We start from the raw sequence: 27,183 nt of genomic DNA on the forward strand, positions 1-27,183 counted from the left end.
GTCTGCTGCTACAGAATCTTGTGGACCTTATTGCGTTACTGTGACTATTGTCTGTTGTGGCTCTACTCCTTGTATAGGCTGATGATGCTTGTGAATAAAAGCGAAACATGTCCCAGTAAATTAGTGTTGTAACATTACAACTTAGCAACACAAACTGTCATTTGTATTGAAAAGGTGGATCAAAATAACCAACAAATTGTTAGTATATCAATACTACGTTGCCGATCTAACAGTCTAAAGTTCCAGAGCTGGAACGACCAGGCCGCAGACAGCCGTGAACATTCTTAATCTTTTTTCGGGGGGGGAGGGGGGGACGAATAGTGAAGATTCCCAGGGCAAAAATTATGCCCTTTTACTAATCTGTTTCCTAGGAGTACCCAATGAGTCTGAAAATCGCAATTCACTACACTGGCGGCGGAAAAATCTGAGTTGGGGGCAAATTCTTCCTCCAAGCCAGAGGAGAAACCCCCTTTCACTGCTAATTTTGAATAAAATGAATGTAGAATTTAATAAAAGTGAAGAGGAAGAAGCCCTTTGTAAGAAATGCTCTTTTCATGGTTGAATTTTGAGTTACGTAGTGAATTGTGGTGCTATAACTTGGAATATGCCTAAATTGTAATTCTAGACCAGGTCATACTACTACTACTGTCCGGCTCCATGGCTAAATGGTTAGCGTGTTGGCCTTTGGTCACAGGAGTCCCGGGTTTGATTCCCGGCAGGGTCGGGAATTTTAACCATCATTGGCTAATTTCCCTGGCTTGGGGACTGGGTGTACGTGGTATCATCATTTCAGCCTCATCACGACGCGCAGGTCACCTACAGGTGTCAAATCAAAAGAACTGCACCTGGCGAGCCGAACCCGTCCTGGGATCTCCCGGCACTAAAAGCCATACGCCATTTTTACTACTACTACTACTACTACTACTACTACTACTACTACTACTAAGTGAACCTTTGCCTTAACACTGCACACTGCTCATTCAAACCAACACGTCAGAGTAGGGATCGAATAGCTGGAATACTATGATGAACCAGTGAGTTACGTACCAGCAGAACGGTATCAGAAAATGTATGAACCAGAGGAATGACATGCTAAAGAAGAAAGTTCTCTAACTCAACAGCTATTTCCTGCCAATATTCCGTCAGGCTGTTATACTCAGTACGCAGCAGTAATCCCATCTATCCGAGTTGAGTGGCAGCATAAGACAAAGAACATCACCACAAACAATGGTCAATGTAATGTTATTGTTGATCAATGTTATGCGCTTTCAATATTGTAGGCTTTCACATTTAGTTTTCTTCCGACTTTGAAATACCACTCTTATCATAGTCGGTAAAATGAAATTGAATAAAACATAAGTGGTCGGAAATTGTATTCTCTACAACTTTTCGATAGGACCAATAACATAGGTATTTAATATTTAAATTTTAGGTGCCTTCCCCTAAACTACGATTTCATACAGGACGAATAAAACTGTTTATAACTTAGTTTATTTCCCAACTCTATATACCGACTTACATTACATTCTGTTAACCCATTTTCTCGTGGCGCAGTGTTGATATGGACTTGGCAACAAGAATACAAATTCATGAATATCTGTGTTATCAAAGCCGGTACGGTAACAATGTACGACATAAATGATCGGAAATTTATTTCTATATAACTTTAGTTATGTAGTATGTAACGATAGGACCACTAACAATATAAATATTTGAGAATTAAATTTTAGGCCTTCCCCATAATTACCATTTCACTCAGCGTGAATAAAATAATTTATAGCCTCGATTATAGTGGTTCATCACTTGACTTTACATTCCAATTTTCATTAAATTCTCTTTAGCCACTTTCTCGTGATGCGTGTACATACATACATACATACATACAGACAGAAATTACGGAAAAGTAAAAAATGCATTTCCTTGTTACTGTGGACATGACCGATACAGAAATACCATTCTTTTCAAATTCTGAGCAATGTACAGACAAAACTCTTATTTTATATATATAGATAGATTTATTTATTTATTTATTTACTGCGCACTACAGGATTTCCAATCCCAATTACAGTGGCAAATGTTTACATGTATTTTTCTTTAATGTTTCAATCAGTCTAATATCATAATATATAAACTATTCTAATATTATATTTACGTCAAGAAATAAATAATATTACAGACCTAATCCTTACAAGAAACAAGTAGATAAAAACATAATTTCGTATCTCAACTAGTCTAATAACCTAATACCTAAACTATTCTAGTATTATATTTACAATGAGAAAGGAACAGTATTTCACATCTAATCTAATTTAATTTTTACATGAAAGAGGAAAATAAAAAATTAAAAAAAACACATTAATACATATTAAAATATCCTGAGAAACACAAAAATCAGTTTTTTATCTCTATCCTTCCACAGAGAGCGGAACATGTTTTAGTCTTTCTTGTTTCTTTTCTTTCTGTTCAATTCTTCCCGGTACTCCTTTGAAGATATCGCGTATATTTCCCTTAATCTAAAATGATGAGATTTGTGTGATACTTAAGGAACCTTGAGAAAATCTATGAAAGAATCCTCGCTACTACTTGAGGTGGGTAAGCAAGCAAGTTCCGAAGCAACATCATGGTCATTCAATAATTTCGGCTCGTGAACTTTTACTCCACTCTTCAAAATGACGGCACTAGGAAGATCCTTCTTGGGAGAAGGTGCATACACCTTGAAACGTTCATTCCACGTGAAAACATCTCTGCCCTGCTCACCATCATCTTCTGACAAACTGTCTGTCATTGTTTCATTCTGATTAGCCGATACTGTTTCACGTGTTGTGTTGTACCAAATTGTAAAACTTTTCCAATAAGTATACAAATATGGTTCACCATCATTCTGTTTTTCTCCATCACGTCTTACAAGGCAAGAATTCTTCCAGGTCATCAAGCATAAACTTGAACTTCTGATTAGAAGTGGAAAGGGATGAAAGGCTGCCTTTGTCACTCTCTTGCATTCCCACTGGGGTTTTCAAAATATCTCCTACACATTTGTGTAGTCCACAGCGTTGGGATCTAGTGGATGGAAACCAGACTTACGAAAGGCACTTTCCACAATATCTGGCCTAACAGCATCATTCCAAACTTTCTTCAACATGGGTGCAAAATTTACCTTCGTTACTGATGCACCGAGAGTTCGTATTTTCTCGTCTTGAAGAGCATTTTCCCATGCTCTCTTTACAGGTGCAAATACCCCCACATCTGCCGGTTGCAGAAGATGGGTGGCATTAGGGAAAAGGCAGTACAATATTATTCCATGGTCACAACAATATTCACTGCTTTGAAGAGATAAGCGACTCCTGTGCCCATCAAGAAACAGAATGACAGGAAGTGTAATTTTCTGCATCTCTAGCCATGACCTAAAGTGTTGAAGGTAGTTCAGAAAGTTTCGGGCCTTTATCCCACCACTTTCAGTTTTCTCGTAGATCCAAGGCTCAGGTACACATCTTTGATAAGTTGCTGAAGTCGTATGTTGCTGTAGACTATCATTGTTGGGGCACAACGCTCGTCGGTACAGAAATTTCTGAGCACTGTTATGCCTTCTTTAGAGGTTGCTGTAATTTGAAGCTGTTCCCCTCTGTCTCCAAGGTACTTTCCTCAAATCTTATGGAACAGAAAATTTGTCTCGTCTGCATTGAAGGTCCTGCTTGGGTCTTCCATAATTGATCTTACATCCTCGGATTCCTGGTAGCACGACAGTCCAGCAAACCAACCCTGTATTTTCTCTTCCTAGACAGCAGCCCTGCCCTTGCTAATGGTTTCAGCCTCCTCCTGAGAGAGGGAAGGATGCTGTTCCATAAAATATTTAAACAAGGTTTTACCAGGTCTTCCATGTTTAAAGGGTGTGCTCCTTCCTGATAACTGCACAATTTGCTGAACAGTGTCAAGTAAATTCTTTTCCTTCAACGGAAATCCAATTAGCCATGTTGATTACCCGTTCACTAATGCCCTCTTCTTCTCGTGGACTCAGGAACGGCTTCCGGCCAACGACAGTCTGAATCTTCTGACGTCCAAAAAGTTTGCCGTTTAAAGTTGTTAAAGGGACCTGGTATGTTTTAGTTGCCAGCCTTTGGGACATCATACCGGACTTAACCTGTTGAACAGCTTCAGTCAAGGCAGATAATGAATTCTGACAGTTTCATTTTTTCAACAGATTTAACTTTGGCTTTTGGGACACTTCCCCCCGTTGGGCATCTTTTGACCACTGTGAAGTTCTGAGCACATATTTAAGGAAAATAAGCAAGCACTGCAAAAATGATCATTTTCTGCTTTCTAGCTTTAAATAGCTAAAATGTAATTAAAATGTATTGTAGCCGCCACTTTACTTGCCGATGACGAAAACCCTTGGAAAATGACAGGATTGTTAAAGTGAATAGCACAATGTACAGAATCAAACAGACACGACATTGTAAAAGAAATTTAACTATACCCAATGAGGTTCAAATTCAAGACCTCGAGATATTACACCTTTAAAAGATAAAATCTTGACTAGTTTAATATGTATGTACATTTTTATAATCATGAGCACTCTAGCATGCTCAGTAGAAAAATATCCGGTCCACAAGGTATGTGACAAGCTCAAGCATCCGGTTAGCAATGTATTAAGCACTGAAATTACTAAAGGTGTGTGTGAATTTGTATATGATTCTGGATTTAGAATATTAGACTAGTAGAATTTCCTGTAATATTTTCTTTCCATGGATTTGCTTGTTGTACTCTTGTTTTTGTGTATTGTGTAAAATTATGTTTTTAACTTTATTATCATTGTAATGTTAAGCGCAGGAAATATTGAAGTGGTGCGTGAATTCGTATGCGATGCTCGATTTAGAATGTGAAACTAATAGTATTTCTTGCAATATTTTCTTTCCATGGAATTGCTTGTTGTTGTTGTTATTGTGTTATTATGTTTTAAATTTATTATCACACTACTGTATGTGACCACTGCTACCGGGATATTTCCCAATTGTGGTGTATTTGTTAATAACTTTTGGGAGGAACTTGATTACATATTAGCGAAGATCCCTGATGAGCATATAAAAATCTTACTTGGAGATTTCAATGCTAAAATAGGCAGAGAAAAGAAGTATCGCACAGTTGTAGGAAAATGGCCAGCTCATAAATTAACGAACAAAAATGGCCAAAGATTAAATTGAACTTTGTGCAGATCATAGACTCGTTTTGGAAACCACCAGATTCATGAGGCGACCACATAAACTTATGACATGGAAATGCCCTAACGTAAAATTGGGAGAGTTTCAGATTGATCATGTTGCCATGGATAAAGATTATCATAAAGAAATTTATAATGTCAGAGTCCTCCGTGGGGTAGACATTGACTCGGATCATTATATCTCAAAAATAAAAATCAAGTTAACACCAAAAAGGAAACACAAACATAATCATCTCAAAGCAAGGAGAAATTATGATCCCAGTTACTTAATAAATAATAAAATATATTTAGAGAGATCCAAAACACCTTTAAATGACAAATTAGAGACAATGATCAACAAACTTAAAACCATAGCTGAAGAAATTGCCCCAATCAAAAGGAGAAAGAAACATGCGTGGTGGAACGAGGAATGTGACAAAGCAATTCAAGCAAGACACAAGGCATGGATAAATGATCAACAGAGGAAAACGGAAAAATCTCGAGAAGAACTAATTAATGCCAGAAGACAAACAGCTAAAGAAATTAGGACAATTAAAAGGAATTATCAAAAGGAAATGCTTAGCACTATAGAAGAAACATTCAATCAGCATAAAACAAGAGACTATTACAAAACATTCAAGCAATATCAATCTAAATTTACCCCTCCCACACTTATGTTAAGAAATAAAAATGGTAAAATGGCACACAATAATCAGGATAATGCTAACATTCTTGCAGAATACTTTAAAGAGTTACTTAATTGTGAGGATCCTGTGGAACATTTAGAATTTGATCCTAACCCAAAAAATAAAACTCCATTACAAAAGATTATACCACCAGTTTACAATGAAGTGAAAACGGCAATTAATGCACTTAAAAACTACAAAGCAGCAGGAGAGAATCAAATAGTAGCAGAAATATGGAAGAATGCTAATGATCAGACTATTCAAAACCTACATAAATACATCATTGATATTTGGAACACGGAGAAGCTTCCTGAGGAATGGAATACAGCGATAATCCACCCGCTGCACAAGAAAGGTGATCGCTCCGATCCAAATAATTATCGGGGGATATCCTTACTTGATATTACATACAAGATTTTATCCAAGATTATATACACATGAATCCAAGAACAACTCGACCAAGAACTTGGAGAATATCAGGGAGGATTTCGACCAGGTAGAAGCTGTCCAGATCAAATCATTAGTTTAAAATGGATAATGAAGCACCAAAGAGTTCGAAGTAAGGGTCTGGTCATCACGTTTGTAGATTTTAAAAAAGCATACGACAGTATTCATCGTGACTCATTATTAAAAAGCCTTAAAGAATTTGGCTTACATCAAAAACTTGTTAACCTCATTAATATGACTTTTAAAAATACGAAGGCAAAAGTTAAATTTAGAGGTGAATTATCAGAATCATTCACTATAAGAACTGGACTTCGACAAGGAGATGGACTTTCACCATTGTTATTTAATTGTGCATTGGAGAAGGTTATGCGTGAATGGAACAAGAAATGCCAACCAACTATCAAGATCGGTAGAAATATTAAACTCAACTGCCTTGCTTTTGCGGACGATTTAGCATTACTTGCAAATACAATAGAAGAGGCTAAATTTCAAATTGAACAACTAGAAATTATAGCTAAAAAAATGGGATTACAAATTTCATTTGAAAAAACAGAAATGATGCCAACTTTTAAAGTTGATTTACCAGTTATTCAGCTGAACAGTAATAAAGAGATTAAAATTGTTCAGAAATTCAAATATCTTGGGGAAATAATAACATGGAACACAAATGAAAAAGAAGCAATAGAACACAGAACAACTAAATTTAAACAAGCACAAAGACTTACCTGGCCAACCTATAAAAAAAAATCTCTTTCGATAAACGCTAAGCTGAAACACTATAATTCCATAGTTAAACCAGAGGCAACCTATGCTAGTGAAACTTTATTCAAATTAAATGTAAAATCTACAACAGACAAATTACAGAAAACTGAGAGAAGAATTCTTAGAACAATTATTAATAAAAAACACCAAGTTGATGGACAGTGGAGATTGTTGCCTAACAACATTGTCTATCGTGAATGTGAATCAATAATATCTACAATGCGTAAAAGAAGAATTTCCTTTTTCTGTCACATATCAAGATTAGCAGACACCAGGATATTGAAACAACTATTCGATTACTTTTTGAAGAATAAAATCAATAATAATTGGTTCAAAGAAGTTCAGGACGATTTGGAAGAATTGGGTATAACTCGGCAACAAATCAAAGACAGAAAAGAGAAGAGGATTTTGAAGAACAAAAGCATAAGTCTCAAACTAAAAGTAGTTGAACGGAAACAATATACTATATCGGACACACAAAGGGCTTCCAGGTCGGAGAGGATGAAAAAGTTCTGGGAGAAGAAGAAGAAGAAATTAACTCAAATGTATTGATTTCAGTGCTCCAATGTGGGCGTAAAATATGTAAATAAATAATAAATAAATAATAATAATAAAAATGTACAAATTCGTTATAGCGAGAATTCATAACAGCAAAATATTTACTCACTATAACAGATTGTCGTTATATCAGGTTCTTCTTAAAATTTGGGGAAAACCCCACACAAAATCGGTATGAATAACCAATCAGTTTGTTTAAGACTTGGCATTTTCACGGATAATATCCACACTACTGCTTACTCGTTTGTTATTTACTGAAATCAGATGCTACGTGAAAGTGTATGTTTAATTTCAGTCTGAAAAGTATCACTCCAAAGGTCTCTATGGCAAACGTTCCAGTTATCTTCTTCAAACACATTCATCTAACCTAACAGTATATTATGGATCGTGAAACCACATTACAAGTGCACGTAGAGAAATGATAACCTTGCAAAACATTCACATGCGAACAGTCTTTTCACAATTTAACTAGACACGAGAAATTATAAACTATCCTCTGAAATCAGCGGTGTACTCTGACATATCTTGAGGGGTATCACATTCTTACTTAATTTCAGTATATAACATTAAAATTAAGCGATCGTTTACTTCAACCTTTATTTCTAAGAATTAACAACTATCGGCCACGTTATTTACGCATTTATTACAAAACATGTTACCCTCTTTCATTTTGAATTTTCTTTTAGAGAACAGCAGTTGACTGGTATTACGAATCGACTTTGACAACGCCTTTGAATGTCGACGAGAGCGCTCGCAAGTGTACATAGCGAGAAAACAATATGGTACCCAAGGTGATCGATTGCATTTTGTGGCAAACATGCAAGTTTACTTATTCAAACTAAGTCACTTAACCAACTTAACCATAATATATGTATCAGGAAAACATGTTCCAAGTGACAGTAGAGAAGTAACATTCTCGCTATAAATTTACATGGGAATGGCCTCTCCAAAATTTAACCAGACATGAGAAAATATATACTAACGTCTGAAATCAGTGATGTGCTCTGCTATATCTTGAGATGTATCTTACTTTCTTACTTAATTTCAGTGCAGAGTATTAAAATTACGCGACTGTTTATTTAGTCTTTATTTCTAACGAGGTAACAACTGCTATCAACCATGTTATTTATGTATTTGTTACAAAAACATGTTCTCTCATTTCTGATTTTCTTTACAGAACAGTAGTTGACGGGTATTACTAATTGAGTCCGACATCACCTTTGAATGACGATGAGAGAGCTCAAGTGCACATAGCGAGAAAACTATACCAAGGTTGCATTTTGTGTCGAACGCTTTAGTTTCTTATTCAGAGTCACATGACTTAACTGTGTATGTACCATGAAAACATATATCAAACGCCAGTAGAAAAGTGATATTCTCACTATAATTTTAGATGGGATTATTCTTTCCGAAATTTAACCATACATACATACGTTATCATTATAGACTTATGCCTTTCAGCGTTCAGTCTGTAAGCCTCTGTGAAATTACTGAACGTTGCCAACATCCTCGATTTGCAACTAGTGTTGTGGCGTCATTTAGCTCCATGCCACTTATCTTTAAATCGTTACAAACTGAGTCTAACCATCGTTGTCTTGGTCTACCTCTACTTCTCTTACCCTCCATAACAGAGTGCATTATTCTCCTTGGTAACCTATCCTCCTCCATTCGACTCACATGACCCCACCACCGAAGCCGGTTTATGTGTACAGCTTCATCCATCGAGTTCAATTAGTTGTTGATTTCAGTGTTTTCAAGGAAGTCAAGATAAATTTCTGCAAGAATACCTGAGGCCGGTGAACCCATTGCCAGCCCGTTCTCTTGGTAGATGATGTCACTGAACGTGAAAAAGTTGTTGTTTACAACCAATTTTAGCAACGTAATAAAGTCTTGAATTTCTAGTTTACTCAAATGACTATTTTTGTTCAGGTTATTTTCAATGATGGGAATTAACTTCAAAATTCGGATGCTGGGGTACATATTTATAATTCGAGTTCGGGGTTTTTAGCATTTAAAAATCAGAGATTTAGCGTTTTGATTTTCAAATTTAGCATTTTGTAGCATCTAAATTTCTCAAATTTAGCGTTTTGTAGCAAATTGGTTAAAAAAGGCATAATTTGCTAATCAAAACCGACTTTCAACCTATTAAGACATGTTACGTACATTTACTACGTGCTGAAGAGATGTTAAGTACAGAACAAAAATGGCCAACCGGACACCAGTGGGATCCGAGCCCACAACCTTTGAATTCACTATAGAAAATAAGACAAACATCAACATAAGACTGCAAGAAGTATTAACGCACACGCACGAATATGCCTAGTTACAAATTTACAAACACAATTTCAAAGTAAAAACTATTATTCTGAACGTATTTATTTATCACAGTACAACAAACCGACAAGGAACAGGAATTTCAATGATGATTGAAGTACAACATGCCAATTGTTTCAACGGTGTCCTCCTTCATTCGAGACCGCCTATCAGTTACAATTATCTTGTGCTTGCTGAAAAATTCTACATCTACACTGTTCGTGGAGGACCAAATGCACAGCAGTGCTGCCAAGGCAAAGGAATGACTGCAAAACATTTCTCTTCTTCAAGTCTTTGATTGCAAGGTCGGCAGATCAATATAGGCCTATCTATACTGCTTACATAAAAATGTCCCAATTTCTGACTCTCAGCATGCTGTTTGATCGTCACTTCGCTACTACCCATGGCTACCAGACAATAAAATAAATAGCTACCGTACTTTTAAAACAGAACTACTGCGTAACGCCAATGTCGAGAATAACCGACTATGATCAAGGGTCAACACAAAGAGAATGGACGTGTGTGCTTGAAAGTGTATTTGCTGTTTGATTGTGCTTTGCAGTATTCTTTGGCCAGTGAAAGATATTCCACACATTGAATGATTTAACCCTTTGGCCCACCATTACTTGTGAAAGGAAATATACCCTTGCATACCATTTATGTATTTTTTCGTCACATTAACATAATTTTGACTAATCACATACATAAGATTACACAGAGCAAAGTGAGCGTTTAGCTCGTCTATAATAACAACAGGAAATCAATGTTTTTGTTCGTATTACTGGTTTCAAGGGAAGCAGATAAATTAGCAAGAAATATAGAAGCATAGGCATTGGTTTCCTTAGGAACGTGATCACAGAGCTGTGGGGTAAGAAATTCATTCCCTACGTCCATTTATTTCGGATTATTTCCCAACCCCCTCCTCACTATAGAGTGAATTACAGAAACTGGTTTGCATGTTACACAGACTTATTGTCAACAAGATCATAATTCCAAGTATCATTTTACTAGAATGTTCACCCGCTCTTGTAGCATTCTGGTTTTGTCACGTAGTTTCAATTGGCACTATCATCTCGGAACTGAACTCGGAATCACTTTCATCACTGTCAGTTGAAGAAGTATTTTCACTCTCCAGAGAATCATTTCTACTTTCAACATCACTATTTTCAAGCCAGATAAGGATAACCTCATCCATGCCGCGCTTGGAGGCCGCCATGATTGTTTACGAGCGGCAAACTGAGGTGCTTTTTATTTTCCGTACTTCAGCTCAGAGTTACTATGTACACAGAGAAAATAGCTTCAGGTATCATCTGACATCAATCGGGTAGGCTGAAAAACAAACAGAATAAATCTCTTTGACCAGCTAACCGCGATAATTAACTTATAAATGTTCTGTGCATCAGGACGGAAGTGTCCGTCAAAGTATGTTACTGCCTTACGATCGCAATGGGCGCCGTAATAATTCTTTCTCCTGACATACATAACAACATTTATCTTATTTTTAAGAAAAAGGCATCGTTTAAAAAAAGATGTTTATTTCGTATAAAACAGAGAGTTACGCATCTTTTTAGCATAAATTGCATAATTTCTCATTTTGAACCAATTTCGCATTTTATCGCTAATTCAAAATCGCTAAAAACCACTCGTATGGGTCATATAAGATGAAGGCACATACACTGACAAAGTTTCAACGTATTTTGCATTTATCGCAAATGCTAAAAATCACAAACTCTATTTATAATATCAAAAGAATGAAGTGAATACCGTATTTCACGGCATAATCGTCGCCACCGCGTAATCGTCGCATCCTTTATTTTCAATACAAAAATCGGACTTTAAACCTTTAATTACATAATCGTCGCACGTCCAAATTTTGTTCACTAATCTGGTTAAAAGGTAAATGGAACTGCAATGTAAGTTGCACATGAATGCGCAATTTAAATACGTGTATGGTTTATGGGCAATTTGGCAACACAGTCACGTTTGCAACATGTTGCACAACGTATAAATAAATAATACCGGTATATGTACGACGCATGGCTTACCGGTAGACTATCGGCAGTTTGACAACGTGGTCGCGAGACAGTGTACTATTTATACACCACCTACATATTATGAGTTCCCATTTGAAATACGTAAGGCTGTAAGTTATCGCTTATCGGCAACGTCGCCAGGAAATACCGGCTAGGTAGGTTGAATGGACCTCGAACCAGCCCTCAGATACAGGTAAAATTCCCTGACCCGGCCGTGAATTGAACCCGAGGCCTCCGTGTAAGAGGCAAGCACGCTACCCCTACACCATGGGGCCGACTCCTGTGTTATTGCGCACGAAGTGAAATCCAAGACGATAACGCAGATTTCCACGGAATTATTCAGCCGAATTATTTACGATGTCTCAGTTGTCATCGCTAGACTCTTATCTTACTACTACGTCATACGTGTCCGGGCATGGGATGAAAACTTTTATCCAAGCAGTCAAGATAATTATTATCCAATGCTATTAAAGTTTTATTTTATAAACTCGTCAGTAATGTAATGTAAAATCATCAATAACTGGGAAGAAATATTAACCTAATTACCGTATGTTTAAAAGAAATTGAAAAAAATGAATGTTTGTTACTGACGTCTCGGAATACAGTCAACTATACAGTAGATCTACACCGCGCTAGCTAGAGCTCCGGTTTGCGAGCTTTGCGCAAGCGCAGTAGTGTGTCGCAACCAACGAGCTAAACTGATAAATTGTTGCATGCTTCCTTGCTGCCTAACAGTATTGGCTGCTCTGGAATGGACAGATCACAGATGCATTTGTTTCAGATTTACGTGATTACTGTAGACATGTGTGCGTGAGAATTTAAGTTTTTAATTTGTGTTTTGGGTGTTTGCAGAAATAATTTGTTTTAATAGTGAACAATTACGGAAAGTCATTTATATCGCAAAACATTAACGTGTGAAGCATTTATAAGCAATTATGGGTAAATATAGAAACTATTCTGCGGGCTTCAAGCTAAGCGTAATTGCCTTCAATGAACAGCACGGGAACAGAGCTGCAGAAAGAAAATTTTCTGTGAGTGAAAAGTTGGTGCGTGACTGGCGGAAAGTAAAAAAACAAGCTAAAAAGCACAAACCCTTCTAGACGCGCGTTTAGAGGTTCTAAAACAGGGCAGTTTCCTATAACTGACGAAGAAGTGTTTAGGTACGTCAGTGAAATACGTAACAATGGCTGCAGTGTATCATATGAAATGCTACAAATTAAGGGACAGGAGGTAGCGCGCAAACACAACATACCGGTAACTCAGTTTAAGGCGACTCGTGGGTGGATTAAGGGGTTCATGCGACGACACAATCTGTCAGTGCGAAGGAGAACAACACTAAGCCAACAGTTGCCTGCCGATTACACGGACAAGATTGTAAATTTTCACCGATTTGTCATACGTTTGTGCAAGGAAACTTAGTACTTGCTTTCTCAAATCGGTAATGCTGATCGGACTCCAATCTTTTTTGATATGCCTCGCAACAGCACTATTGCGCTAAAAGGATCACGGAGTGTAATAATGAAAACCAGCGGTAGTGAGAAGTTGCGATGCACGGCAATGCTAGCCATTACAGCTGACGGGAGAAAGTTGCCGCCTTACATCATTTTCAAGAGGAAAACGATGCCTAAGAATATACAGTTTCCCCGTGGAATTCATGTACGAGTGCAACCAAAGGGTTGGATGGACGCAGAACTCATGCTGGACTGGGTTAAAACTGTGTGGAATAGAAGACCTGGTGCACTACTAAAACAACCAGCTCTGCTTGTTTTAGATAGTTTCCGAGGTCACCTCGTGAACGAAGTGAAGCAAATTCTCACTACAAATAAGACACGACAGATAGTCATTCCTGAAGGCCTAACATCTGCTTTGCAGCCACTAGACGTATGTGTTAATAAACCCTTTAAAGACCACTTACGTCGATTTTACAACGAGTGGATGATGAGCGGCGATCAGCAATTGACGCCCGCCGGAAATATCAGGCGTCCACCCTTGGACTTGTTATGCTCGTGGGTGAAGAAGAGTTGGGATCTTATACCACCTGAACTAGTCTCCAAGAGCTTCAAAAGGACTGGGATTTCGAATGCACTAGACGGTTCCGAAGATGACGCAGTGTGGCAGGGAGACGAAGAATCTGATACTGGTATTAACAGAGGCGAGGACGGCGCATCAGATAGCGAAACCTGCGATAGCGACACCGAAGATTTGGAATAAATTGCGTACCGGCAAGTCCGCATTTCACAACAAAGCGATAATTTTTTGCAAGTGTAATATTTTAACTTTAATACTCAAATTAATGACAAATTAACTTAATACGTTCATTTTTATTTTCAGGTTGGAAAAACGTTCGCCGAATTGTTGCGAAAAATTATGAATTTTGTTTTAGACTATTTTAATTATTTTGATGTATAAACGCGAGTATTACGTGCATCTTAAATTTGTATCAAATACAATTTAGTTATAAATACATTTTTTGAGTAATACAAATTTTTTTTTTGCTAGGGGCTTTACGTCGCACCGACACAGATAGGTCTTATGGCGACGATGGGATAGGAAAGGCCTAGGAGTTGGAAGGAAGCGGCCGTGGCCTTAATTAAGGTACAGCCCCAGCATTTGCCTGGTGTGAAAATGGGAAACCACGGAAAACCATCTTCAGGGCTGCCGATAGTGGGATTCGACCTACTATCTCCCGGATGCAAGCTCACAGCCGCGCGCCTCTACGCGCACGGCCAACTCGCCCGGTAGTAATACAAATACTGGTATTAAATATTCATCGTATAATGGTCGCACACTACAATTTTTTTTTCGAAAATTTTGGTATAAAAAGTGCGACGATTATGCCGTGAAATACGGTAATCGAGTTGCATGTTGAACTTGTTTAGTTTGTCTATTAATTCATATGTGTTTTTAATGGACTTAGATAAGAACTGGTAGTTATTCCTTAGAACTTGTGGATAAATTGCGATGTTTTCTACAATGGACTCGGTCTAAAATTAATGATTGGTCGAATGGGAACACCGGCCTTATGTATCTTAGGGAGAGCTCTGGCAGTAGGAAGACCCGGATTCATACTTGTAAGTTTATTTTTCTCTTGTTCAGCGAGCAGAAAGGAAGTATTTTTTAAAGTTTGTTTGAGAAGTCTTTGAATTTTTTGCGTAGGATCTTTTTTAATTACGGAAAGAGAACTATCTGAGAAGAAATTAGAAGTTTTACTGATGTATTCTTTTTTATTGATAATTACTGTTGTGTTGCCTTTGTCGGCTTTAGTCACAAATCGTTGTCTTTAATTTTCTTGTTTAGGACATGTAGAAGTTTCTGGTCGGCTAATACTTGTGGTGGTGGTGGTGGTGATTATTGTTTTAAGAGGAAGTACAACCAGGCAACCATCCTCTATATAACACTAATCAGAGGGAAAAATGGAAGTGATCTGACACTTCGATAAATGAAGATATCGGTCAAAGAAAGACAAGGGCCACGAAAGGCGTGAAAATGAAAGACTCCCTAGCCCACGCAAACCTAATACCGTCGGGGTCGGAAAAGAACAAGAGTTGACCAAGGGAGGTCGGATAGGATAGGAGAAAGTTAGGAGCCTGGCACAAGTAAAGTGGAAGCAACGCCAGGACTCAGCTAAGGGCCCCGTGGTCGCCAACCCACGCTCCAAAGCACAGAGCCCCTGAGTCCCCTTTTAGTCGCCTCTTACGACAGGCAGGGGATACCGTGGGTGTTATTCTACTGCCCCCACCCACAGGGGGACGGCTAATACTTGGCAGGAAGGTTGGATGAATTATTATGAGAAAAGATGTTTTTGAGCTTCTTTTTTACCTCAATTCTTAATTCATCTTGTGTATCTAATGGCATTTTTGAGATAGCTAGTTCTGATTCTGTAATCATTGTGACGGTTGAACTAACTGTATTCGAACTGGGCCAGTTATGCTTGGGTCCCTTGGCTAAAATTACCTGTTCATTTTCCCTTAGGGGTGTCTTGGATAAATTGATGATAGGTGGATGGAATTGCTTGCAATCGTCCACCGGTCTGCTAATTTGTCTGATTTGATTGTCGTGCAGTTTAGAGCTCTTTAATGTATTCAGTTTCTTCTCCAAATTATGTTGTTTTTTGGCTAAATCTTTAAATAGTTTGTCTTCAACTAGTTGATAGATGAGTGTCCAGTGCGCATTAGAAAGTAGTTTTGTTGCTGCAAGGAGAGTCTCGTATAATTCGTGATTTAGGAATGATTTTTTCCGGTACAAAAATCTGATTTAGTCTTTCAACCAAATTTTATTAGCCTTATTTTGAGTTTTGATAGTCTGTGATATAATTCTATGTTTCTTTTTGTTGTTTCTTAGAAAGTTTGGCATCATATCAAACAAAATGCACTGCTTAAGGAAATCAATATCTTTACATAACTTGGCTATTTTTAGTTCAATGCATAGGTATTGCAAGGCTTTTTGTTTTGCTTGGTTAGCGTCATCATTCAAGGTTATAAACTTCATTATTGGTTCCGTATTGAATTAAGATTACACATAAAATAAAGTACAAAGGTTTTATCCACCTACTCAATACATTTACGATAAGAACATTACAATATATTACAAGGTACTAGTTTCGACCCTGTGTGGGTCATCATCAACCTCGCCAAGATGCATATGGATATGCCAAAGTCCTAAAGCAAAATTACACGGTGGAATGAATATAAAAGAATGAACTGAATATTGATGGAATGATGTACATATAAAATGGTGAACCACTGAACTGTTATAGATGTGATATTGTTATACTTATCAGTGACAAATAAAATTTTGGATATGTACAAATTAAACTGTAGGAATATTTATCAAACAATTATTTCAAACTGAATAAAATAAGCTCTGTTGGTGAACTCTAAAATTGCACATTTAAAAATGTAATACGTCGGTTTTAAAGCAAAATCCAAATGCTTCTATTGAGTTTCTAGAATTCAGAATGTGTCTTCAGGTGGAGATATAAAGTTCAACATTGGCGCAGAGGGAATCTTTCTTGCATAATGTCCAATAAATCCAAAACAGAGGTTAAATGTTGATAAGGATTGTTTGATGTTCTTGTAATATAATGAATCTTGCTGTGCTATGAGGAATACTCCCAATTCAAGTAGGAACCAATAGAACCTAATGAAGAAAAAGTAAGAATTAACGCGAGATATGTTATGAAAGGACGGGAATGGCGAAAAAAGGAACTTGACGAGTACTCACCTTTCGCGCAATGTGAACAACCTTCCCCGTGGAGTGCGACTAAGATTAAGGCCCGGTTTCTTCAACACGATGTTAAATTTTGCTTAACAAATGTTAACTAACAATTGTTATTAATTTAACACTTCGTTTAAAAGTACCCTGTTTCATGAACACATTTCCAACATTTGCTACGAAACAATAGTTAAAGACAAATTAATCTACATCGTCTGACTGAGAGGTAGGTTGGATGTTTCGGCGCACTGTTCGCCATTTGATCCGACCTGGGTACACCGTGAGTGTCATTGTAGGACGCAGTGAGAGCGTGAAGGTACACTCAGTCACCGAGAGGGCTCTGACTGACTGAGGCGGACCACCAGGTCACATGTGTCCACTATGCAGGCGGCCAGCAGAGCAGGGTCTGTCGCCGCGGAGTCCCTTGCAACGTCTACAATTACGACCTCAGGATCGTCGAGCACGTTTGAACTTCTGCCACAAACAGGCAGCATGGCAGCTTGTGGACCTGCGCCGGCAAAGAATCACGGTTCTGTCTAGACATACACAACCGTCAAATTGAAGTCTGAAGACGTTTTGGCCAGCGTAGTGATCCACGATTCATTGTAGAGCAGCACACCACTCTCAACGAGAGGTGTCTTGGTGAGGAGCGTTATTTTCTAGAATTGCCTCTTCCGACAGATGCTAACTGAAGAAACCCTGACGGCGCGCACAGTGGGTAATTTCTAGCATCCAGCCATTCAAAAATAATATTTTCAACCCTTGCCTTTGGTGCGCATTTTCTGTGGGTCGTGTTTATAAGACTCCTGGGTACAGTAATTAAGTATTGAAAAGTTGCACTGTCTGATTATCTAATCTCACCAAAGGCCTAAAGTGGCTCTCCTCCGTTAGGGCATCATATTCTGGCCGAGGCGAGCGCGCCGTCATTATTATGTGAGGGCTCAGTAAAGACGTCAGAACTAAATATTTATTTAGCTTGCAATGTGATTATATTAGATGAAGGTATGTATTTTTATTTAGTATGTAGCATTTACTGAAAATTACCATAGTGTTTTCCGAAATAAGCACTTAAAATTCAGGTACATGGTGTCCAAAGTTGAGCTGACTTTCAAAATGGATTGCCTTTGATTTCCGCAATGAAAGTCTTTTGGATGAGTTATCTACACTTTAATGAATAGAAAACTGACTTTTTGTTGCGACCAGGTGCAACCACGGGAGTAATTAATTTTTTTCAGAAGCCGTGTACTCTGTAACCCGGAGGTCGGTTTTCAAGCTGTTGAGGAACAGCAGGGAATATAAGCGGAACCATACTGCGAATATTGTAATTGAACATTTAGGCTTTGAGGATAATTCTGAGGATATATCCAAGTCAATAAAGATATCCGTCAGTATTCTGTGTGCTAAAATTCGATCACGCTGGACAAAATATAGTAGAAAAAGGGAAAAATCGCTGAAGTACAATGAAAGTTGGTTCGAGCAGAGAATGAGACCTGCAGAAGGACGTGCATCACAACAATGTCAGGATGAGCTTGCCATTAGCCTACTATAGCTCATTCCGCGTTAAGAAAATAGTACTGCTCTTATGACAACAGGGTTGCCATATCGAACGGCTCCACTCAACACCATCGCGGGAAAACGGCGACACAAATTTGTGAAATTCAGTATGTAAGTTCAAGACAAAAGGCTGAAGAAACTAAGCTACAAATTACTTTTATGAACTGAAGGGGATGTGGGGTTTACAGGGGCCACTTTTGGTTTGTACAGAATCAGAGGTAAACTACGGCATATAAGAAACCTTAGCACTGAAATATAAGGCAAACTGCGAGAGAAAATAGACAAATAATTTTATGGACTTGTATTTAATTGCATTAATAAATTTATCCAGACAATCAAAGCTAGAAAACAGACGCAGTAAATAAATACTGCAGATGACTACAAAAGATCACAGTATTAAACAAATAAATCACACAGGTAAGATTATCGCATAACTCTCATTCAACACAATACATTTACGCACTGATTTAAAGCCTAAAATTCACACGCAATAAATACTGTAGATGACTTCACTACAGAAGTTCAGGGAGGAGACGCGTCTATTGGTTGATATCCAAAGCAAAGTGCTGGCAATACCAATGATGGCAACCACTAGAAGATTCTCCAGAGAGGTTTCCACTTCTGCGGATATTACTGGAGTAGATATAAATTTAATAAACCGTCTACGTGCCATCGTAAAAACTCTTTCGTGTGGGTATGCCATTGATAAAGTGACATTTGGCATGTACCCAAAGGAAACTATACAATTGTACTTACAAAAATACAAATTGTACAACATGCCTGTAACTTTCCACAAATTCGGTCATGGCACTTTATTATATCTACAGGACACCTCTCCGAGGAAGCCCAGGAGACCAGGAATAAAGATAATAGGAAACCTTCCAGAAAGACACAAATACTAACCCTTTCAGGCTGCTTATATCATAGGATCCTTATATTACCAGCTTAGGGAAATCAAGGAGGAGAAAGTTGATTCCGCTTTCACGAGAAGTGCTCAACTCACTGTCTGAGCCTCCTGTATCTGGTTCTGCCGAAGGAGATAATGAAAGTGACGATAGCGATTCTGATCTAACTGCATCTAACAAATAAACTGTTTGGTAAGTACATGTATTCCTGTATCTGTTTTTAAACATTCTAAACAGCATGTCCCTCTATTAACATCTACTTAATTTATTAAAGCTATAACGAAAAATGATTAAAATTACAAAGATTACTCATTCTATTCCTGGCGTAGTAATTTGTTCTTTGTACTTGATTAACCACACACTTCATTATCTCCAATAATAACAGTTACATATTAAGTTTTATGTAAATCGGTCCATTAGTTTCCGAGATACTATTTTTGGCCGGCTAGATTCCTGAAATTATGCACTGTGGCGGCGCCGCAATACGTCCAGCAAATTCTGTGACCATGTGGGCTTCCATTCCTAGTGCAGCTCGAAAACCTCATTTCGAGCAGGATAATGCCCAGTCTCACAATACGAGTAGCTCTTGGCTGCCTCTGTGTTGTTTTGCTTCCTTCACCAGCAAGGTGTCCAGACTTCTCAACCATTAAAAACGTTTTAGGCCAAATTGGACGGCAACTTCAGCAAGCGGCAACTTCGGAAGACCTAGGGGGACGAGTTGCACCAGCTGTGGCAGGATCTTCCTCAGGTAGAAAATCCGACATCTACATGCCTCCACAGCCTACCTGATAGTATCGCCGCCTGTCTCCGTGTTACGGGTGGTTCAACACTGTACTAAGTGCATCCTGCTAGTGTTCGTTACCTTGCAACCATACCTTGCTCCTGTTCCCACTTACGTGCCCGTGCGAAGGCTCCTTCATGATGCGCATTTCTTTTGGCAAAGTGAGTGTAGATTGGTGTCCATAGGAATTTGCAATTCCTAACTCGTTACTTTAAGATTACTTACAACCAGAACCGCTGAGAAACTTAAGCATGTTAAGTCTCTTCATGCAGGCAACCTTCAACTGACGGATGTGGGGCTGCCACGTAAGTCTCTTATCAAAATGGAGAATAAAGAATCTGCATGTGTCAACCACTGGTAAGACACCATTTCAGAAGTGGAGCTCTGGTTCAGGATGCACAGGTCGACGTCGACAGAAGTGTACAACAGAAGTTTTCGCTGCTGAAAATCAAAAACCGCGTTGCAGGGCCCAACTGTCGACTCGGTTAATAGCTTGCTGTAGCTGTCTCTCAGCAAACGCCACCCTTCCGGAGCTGTAATGTACAGCTAAGTCGTCTACATACAGCAAAGGAACGACTGCGGACCCAGCAGCGGCAACTATGCCATTGATGGCGATTGCGAACAGCGTGACACTCATTACCAATCCCTGAGGTACTCAATTTTCCTGAACGTAATATTGAGAGAATGCATTCCCTACTCGGACTCGAAAGAGACGGAGGGACATGAAGTTCTCAATAAACGTTGGCAAATTTCCCTGAAATCCCCACTGGTGTAGAGTGGAGAGAATCCCATATCGCCAGGTAGTGTCGTAAGCTTTCTCCAGGTCAAAAAACACGGCGACTAGGTGTTCCTTCCGGAGGAAGGCCTCCTGAATTGCGCTCTCCAGTCTGACCAATGATCAGTGGCAGACCGATGAGAACGAAAACCACACTGGTAATTAGACAAGACAGCCTCCTTTTCCATGGCCCACACAAGACGCCGGTTAACCATCCTTTCAAATAGCTTACAGAGGCCATTCTTAAGGCACATTGGCCTATAACTATCCAGAAGTTTTGGATCTTTGCCTGGCTTGGGAATTGGTATCACAATTCCCTCATGCCATTGAGATGGAAACGCGCCCTCACTCCATATTCTGTTGAATAGGGTGAGGATATCCTTGAGACATCTGTCACTCGAATACTTAAGCATTTGATTATGGATTTTGTCCGGTCCAGGAGCCGTATCTCTGGATAGCGCGAGTGCACTCCGCAACTCCCACTCCGTGAAGGGCACGTTGTAGGGATGCAAGGCACTAGAGGCAAAAGAGAGATGGTGTGCCTCTACTTTGCGCTTAATAGGAAGAAATGCAGGGTCGTATCTCCTAGAGCTGGGTGTATCTGCGAAATGTGACGCGATGTGGTCTGCAATGACTGAAGGAATCGTAACTATATCTCCATTAATGGAGATTCCGGGTACTGAGGGCACATTCTGTATTCCAATAATACGTCAGAGTTTTGTCCACACTTGTGATAACGGAGTATGTGCTGTGATGGATGACACTTTTCCCACGTAGCTTTCTTACTTTCTCGAATAAAAAAACGGGCCTTCGCGCGCAGACGCTTAAATGTGATATGATTGCCCACCGTAGGATTATGACAATAATGCTTAAAAGCTCATCGGCGATCACATATGGCTGCTGCAATTTCATCCGTCCACCATGGGACCTGTTTCCGGCGATGAATAACGGACGAGGAAGGAATTGTTTCCTCTGCAGCAGCCAAAATTCCAGTAGTAATGGAAGAAACGTGGTCATCAACAGACTCCAGCATATCATCAGCCATCAATGCGCGTTTTGTAAATTCTGGCCAATTTGCCCGCCGAAGTAACCAGCGCTTGGGTACTTCGGACTGTCTTTGATTCAAGAGAGACAAAATTATCAGGAAATGGTCACTATCATAGAGGTCGTCGTGTACTTGCCACCGTAGCAGGGGAACTAGCGCACGGCTGCACAAAGTGACATCCAGGTGTGAGAATGTTCCATGCGCACTTCCACTACTGAAATGTGTCTGTTCCCCTGTATTAAGCACACAAAGATCAAATAGGTTGATCATTCGCTCGAGCATCCTCCCCCTAGAACAGGAAGACTGAGAACCCCATGGTATGTTACGGGCGTTCACGTCTCCCAGCATGAGGAAAGGAGGAGGCAGCCGACTGATCAAATCGTGTAGTGCACGAATTTCAAGGTTATAATCCGGTGGAAAATACACGTTGCAAACCTTTGTCATTACTGGCAATGGAGTGCGAACTGCAACTACATCTAGCCGAGTACGGAGCGGTACTTCTCCGCTGAAGATGTCGGAGCGAACTAGGGTACAAACGCCCCCAGTTGCCGCGCCATCCATAGCTACTCTTGTCTTTGGAAAAAAGACTGTATCCTCTCATAGTCGTGTCGTGTCCAGGTCTCAAACGAGATTCCTGTAGACAGACTATGGAGGCCGCATAGGATATCAATTGACATAACTCAGATAGGCGACAGTGGTAACTACTGCAGTTCCACTGCAATAGTGCCATTGTGTGGATCGGTAAGACTTCGAATTTAGAGCAATTTCTTGCCCTTCTTTTTGTCCATTACCTGCCAGGTTCCGCCGTCTTTATCGGTTTCATTTTTGTCACAATCACCATCCATGACAATGAGTGGTTCAGTCTCCATTGTCTCCTCAGAAGAAGGAGGCACGGTGACTGGACCCCCCGCGGACGGTAATCTCATTGATCGGTTACAGTGGGCCTTCTTCCTGGGAGATCTAGGTTCTCCAGAAAGGGATCGAACAAGAGGGCATCGGGGCCTCTCAATCTTGCCCACCGTTTTCTTCTTTTATGGAGGAGAGCCGGCAGATAGCTTACCAGATTGCTTCGGGGATCCTGTGACCCCCGATCGAGTTGGAGAAAGCTTCTTCTCCAATTTCTTAAGGGAGCTCTGTGCCTTCCCTTTCTCCTCCTTTGTAATCTGGGCATTGGAAGGAGGGCTGGACTTTCCAGCCGTATTTGGGGAAGTCTTTCCCTCCACCCTGTTGGAGGAGGACTTCCCAGCCGACCGTTCCTGGGAAACAGCCTTCCCAGGCAATGTCGGCAATAACGCACTTTTCGTTCTTGAGCTGTTAAAACTTCAGTTTCCTTAGTGATTTTCTTTTGTTGCTGGCTTTGACTTATCGATGCGTTTTCAATACTGCTGTTCTGTACAAAACTCTGTGGAGTGATCCGCACCTTCGCGACCTTTTCAGCAAAGGAGATGGAGAACTCCGGAGCAGCTGTTGGCGGAGCTGCAGAGGATCAAACCAGCCTTCGGGCTGAATACCCAACATGCACATACATGGGGGGAAGCAAAAAACGAGAGGAAGTACAAGGGCAACTCGACATGTTGAGTGAGATTATAGAAAAATTAAGAAATGAAAATCAGCATGGAAAAGACAATGGTGTTGACTAGAGGAGGAAGGGAAAGGAATTATTAAAAATTAAACTGACAAAACCACAGACATTTTCAGCGGGGACTCTGAAAAAGCGACAAGAGGGTTTTTTCTTTTACACGATTCTTTACATCCGTGCCTACACATATAGGCATACCTATCAACTTTCCAAATGATCTATCATTAAGACAACATAAGCAACAAACAGAATTCATGTTACTCCCCAACTCCCAACCACGGCTTTCCAACACGTGGCAATAAATATGAAGCAAATTAAGCGACGAACATAATTCACATGTTATTCCCCAACTACAATACGACCTACGCTTCGTAATTCGTGGTGAAGAACAAAAGAACTATTTTTTACAAAGGACTGTAAAGGTTATCGAATGAATCAATGCATTAAAGAACAAACGAACAGTTATTCAAGTCATTCTCTTTCCTCACAAACAAATCGATGCAGATCGACTAGGATTCAGGACACATCTCACATTCCCAGTCGAAGACTATAATGATAAGATTAATATAAATCACAGCAATGTATCGAAAATTCGCTGGTCAAACAGCACATATTGGTAACCTGCGGAAGCTTGTTCTGGCACGAATTTTAAAAACATCTTGGTACGTAAATCGCAAAATATTATAGTTCTTCCCTAAAACCGTAGTACACATTGCTTTTCCGTAAGATTTATGGAAAAACAACAAAGGTCGGCAGGGATAGGGGCTAGGAATGGGAAGGAAGCCGCTGTGGCGTTAAGGTACAGCCCCACCATTTGCCTCGTGTGAAAATGGAAAACCATGGAAAACCATCTTCAGGGCTGTCAGCAGTGGGGTTCGAACCTACTATCTCCCAAATGCAAGTTCACAATTGTGCGCCTCTAAATGCGTCGCCAACTCGCTCAGTAAGGCAATGAAAATCCAGGGTAGGACATTAAATTTTTAAGAAGTACATATTTTCTTTTACAATTCGTTTTACGTCTCAACGACACAGTAATGACAGTAACATAGCCATGTTAGCATTCCTCTAAAAATAAAAAAACTACATAATGAATAAATGCATCTATAAAAGAGATATCTGTAACACTATCTTCAGAATGCCACCCACATAGTAAACGTTGACACTCATCAATATGCCACCATGGCTTAATAGCCCAGAAGATGGTAACTTATCATTAAATTCTAGTCTTAGAAGCCAATCTGATATAAGGATAAAGTATGGACGATTACATAACACTGATATGGAGACTGTCCTCCTCCTTTTCGCCTCTTTCTGTTGCTCCCATTCCCCCCCACTGACCAGTCACTGCGTTCATCCTATTGTGTTATTTTTCTTTTTCCTCTCTATATGTCTTAAGAACAATTTACGTACACACTGAACTGTTAATAGAGCACGATTTTCTGCCTTTTCTACAGGTCTCCATGTTGATGCTATGCTTGTACTTGTTGAAGCCAAGGGTATTTTTATCTGAGCAGAAGAGTAGAACACATATTTTTAAATATCTGATTTCTGTATATTAAACTCCTCCATAGATCAGTGAATACCTAATAATTATTTATAATTATTGGTAAAAGAATGGAGCTTTTCTCAACTTCATTCCCTCACTGTACTTCAATGTATACATAATATCATACTTACTGGATACGACTCTATAGGTTTTGTCTCCATGTGGAGGTCCCACACTTTGACGGACAGGTAATCCCTAGATATCATGTAGCGCCCCGAGTTGGAGAGCTTTACATCTGATATACTTGAAATAATCTCCGAGAAGAAGCTCCTATTCGTTGGATCCTCAGGCTCTTCAAACACTAAACAAAATACACACATCATAACTTACATGTACACCGAAAATGTCTGTACATTTATCCCAATTACACCACAACTTACACTTCGAATGCCTGTCACAAAGTGCAGCTGCCCGCATGTCACATAACCGAATTGTCCCTTTGCTGCTACTGTACACGAAAAGGTTGCATTCTACAGGATGGAACTCCGCTGCCGTTATCACTTCCGTCAGTTCCTCCATATTGGTGGGCTTAATATCTACAATATCTGTGAAACCAAGTTAAGGAAAAAATAGATCCTAACCAGTTCATGTCATTAAACACAAGTAACTGAACAATGAAAATTATTGCTAGCAGAGACTGGGAAACCAAATATCAAACCACAAGAGAAATACCAGAGGTTTATTCCACTATGCAAGATACAAAATTGTATGAGGCAAGGTAGTATCCTGTCTCCAATTCATTTCAACTTACATTCGGAAGATATTTTTCCAAATTACCCCTGATGAAGTTATTAGAATCGAATGGAGAAAATTAACACCATCCACTATGCAGATGACACCGTAATACCGACAATTTTGAAAACCTTCAATTTTCTTTGAACACGATCAGGAAGTAAACATGGAATTCGGTTTTAAAATAAATATTAAAGGGCAGAAGCAGAAAATCAATAAGGCTGTTATCATCCTGGATGGAAACACTATTGAAAGGGTGTCATATCAAGTATCTAGGATCAAGTAAATAATGCAAGAATGGTAAGCAGATACCATCGGCGATTCTATGAATTAGCGCTCTCTAAGATGTCCTGTTCCACACTGCCTTCTTTAGTTGTTCCAGGGTGGTGGTGTCTGTTTTAATGGTGTGTAACCACTGAGTCCTCTGGCGACCTAGTTTTCTAAGTACTGCTGATCATTCCTAGCACGACCACTTTTTCCCATGCATCCGATTGCATAACATGGCCAAAATATGCTAGTCTCAGCTTCATAATCATACCAACCAATGACATACAGGGCTTCATGCACTCAAACTGCCTTATTGGCGTTTTTTGCAGTCCATAGTAAACATAAGACTTTGCGAATGCCAGAGCTCAAAACTACTATATTTCTCTTGTCTGCCTGTTTCAGTGTCCAGCTCTCACATCCATACATGAACAATGGGAATATAATCGCATTGACTAATCAGTACTTGGTAGCCAAACTGATATCTCTACTCTTCCAGATCGGGAATTTAAATCAGCATATGTGTACATGAACATTTAGACCTAATTACAAAACAATTCACACTTTGAATGCCTGATAAAGATTTTGATTCCCATATCCCGAATGTGTCTTATTGAAGATGCATTTTGGTATCGAAGGTTGGACACCAATAATTTCACCAATGAACCAAATGCAGATAGTTTTAGAAGTGAATGTATTGGAGAATGTTAAAGATTCCATGGGCAGACCACATCACCGAAGAGGAAGAAGAAGCAATCAGTAGTACTGGAAAATCATGCCAAGTCAACAGCCTCACAA

The 27,183-nt window shown here is 39.3% G+C and overlaps 1 protein-coding gene across 4 annotated transcripts in view; it reads right to left on the reverse strand.

The window, feature by feature from the left end:
* The window catches only part of tws (protein phosphatase 2 regulatory subunit tws), a 905,968-nt gene that overhangs the window by 81,641 nt on the left and 797,144 nt on the right, over positions 1-27,183 (reverse strand). For all 4 annotated transcript variants that reach the window (XM_067151365.2, XM_067151366.2, XM_067151367.2 and 1 more), the window contains 2 exons: positions 25,770-25,934; positions 25,521-25,690 (listed from right to left, as the gene is read on the reverse strand). In XM_067151365.2, the coding sequence (XP_067007466.1) occupies positions 25,521-25,690; positions 25,770-25,934 (335 nt within the window). The remainder of the gene's footprint in view (positions 1-25,520; positions 25,691-25,769; positions 25,935-27,183) is intronic.

The sequence above is a fragment of the Anabrus simplex genome, chromosome 7 (genome assembly GCF_040414725.1).
Source record: "Anabrus simplex isolate iqAnaSimp1 chromosome 7, ASM4041472v1, whole genome shotgun sequence".
NCBI lineage: Eukaryota > Metazoa > Arthropoda > Insecta > Orthoptera > Tettigoniidae > Anabrus > Anabrus simplex.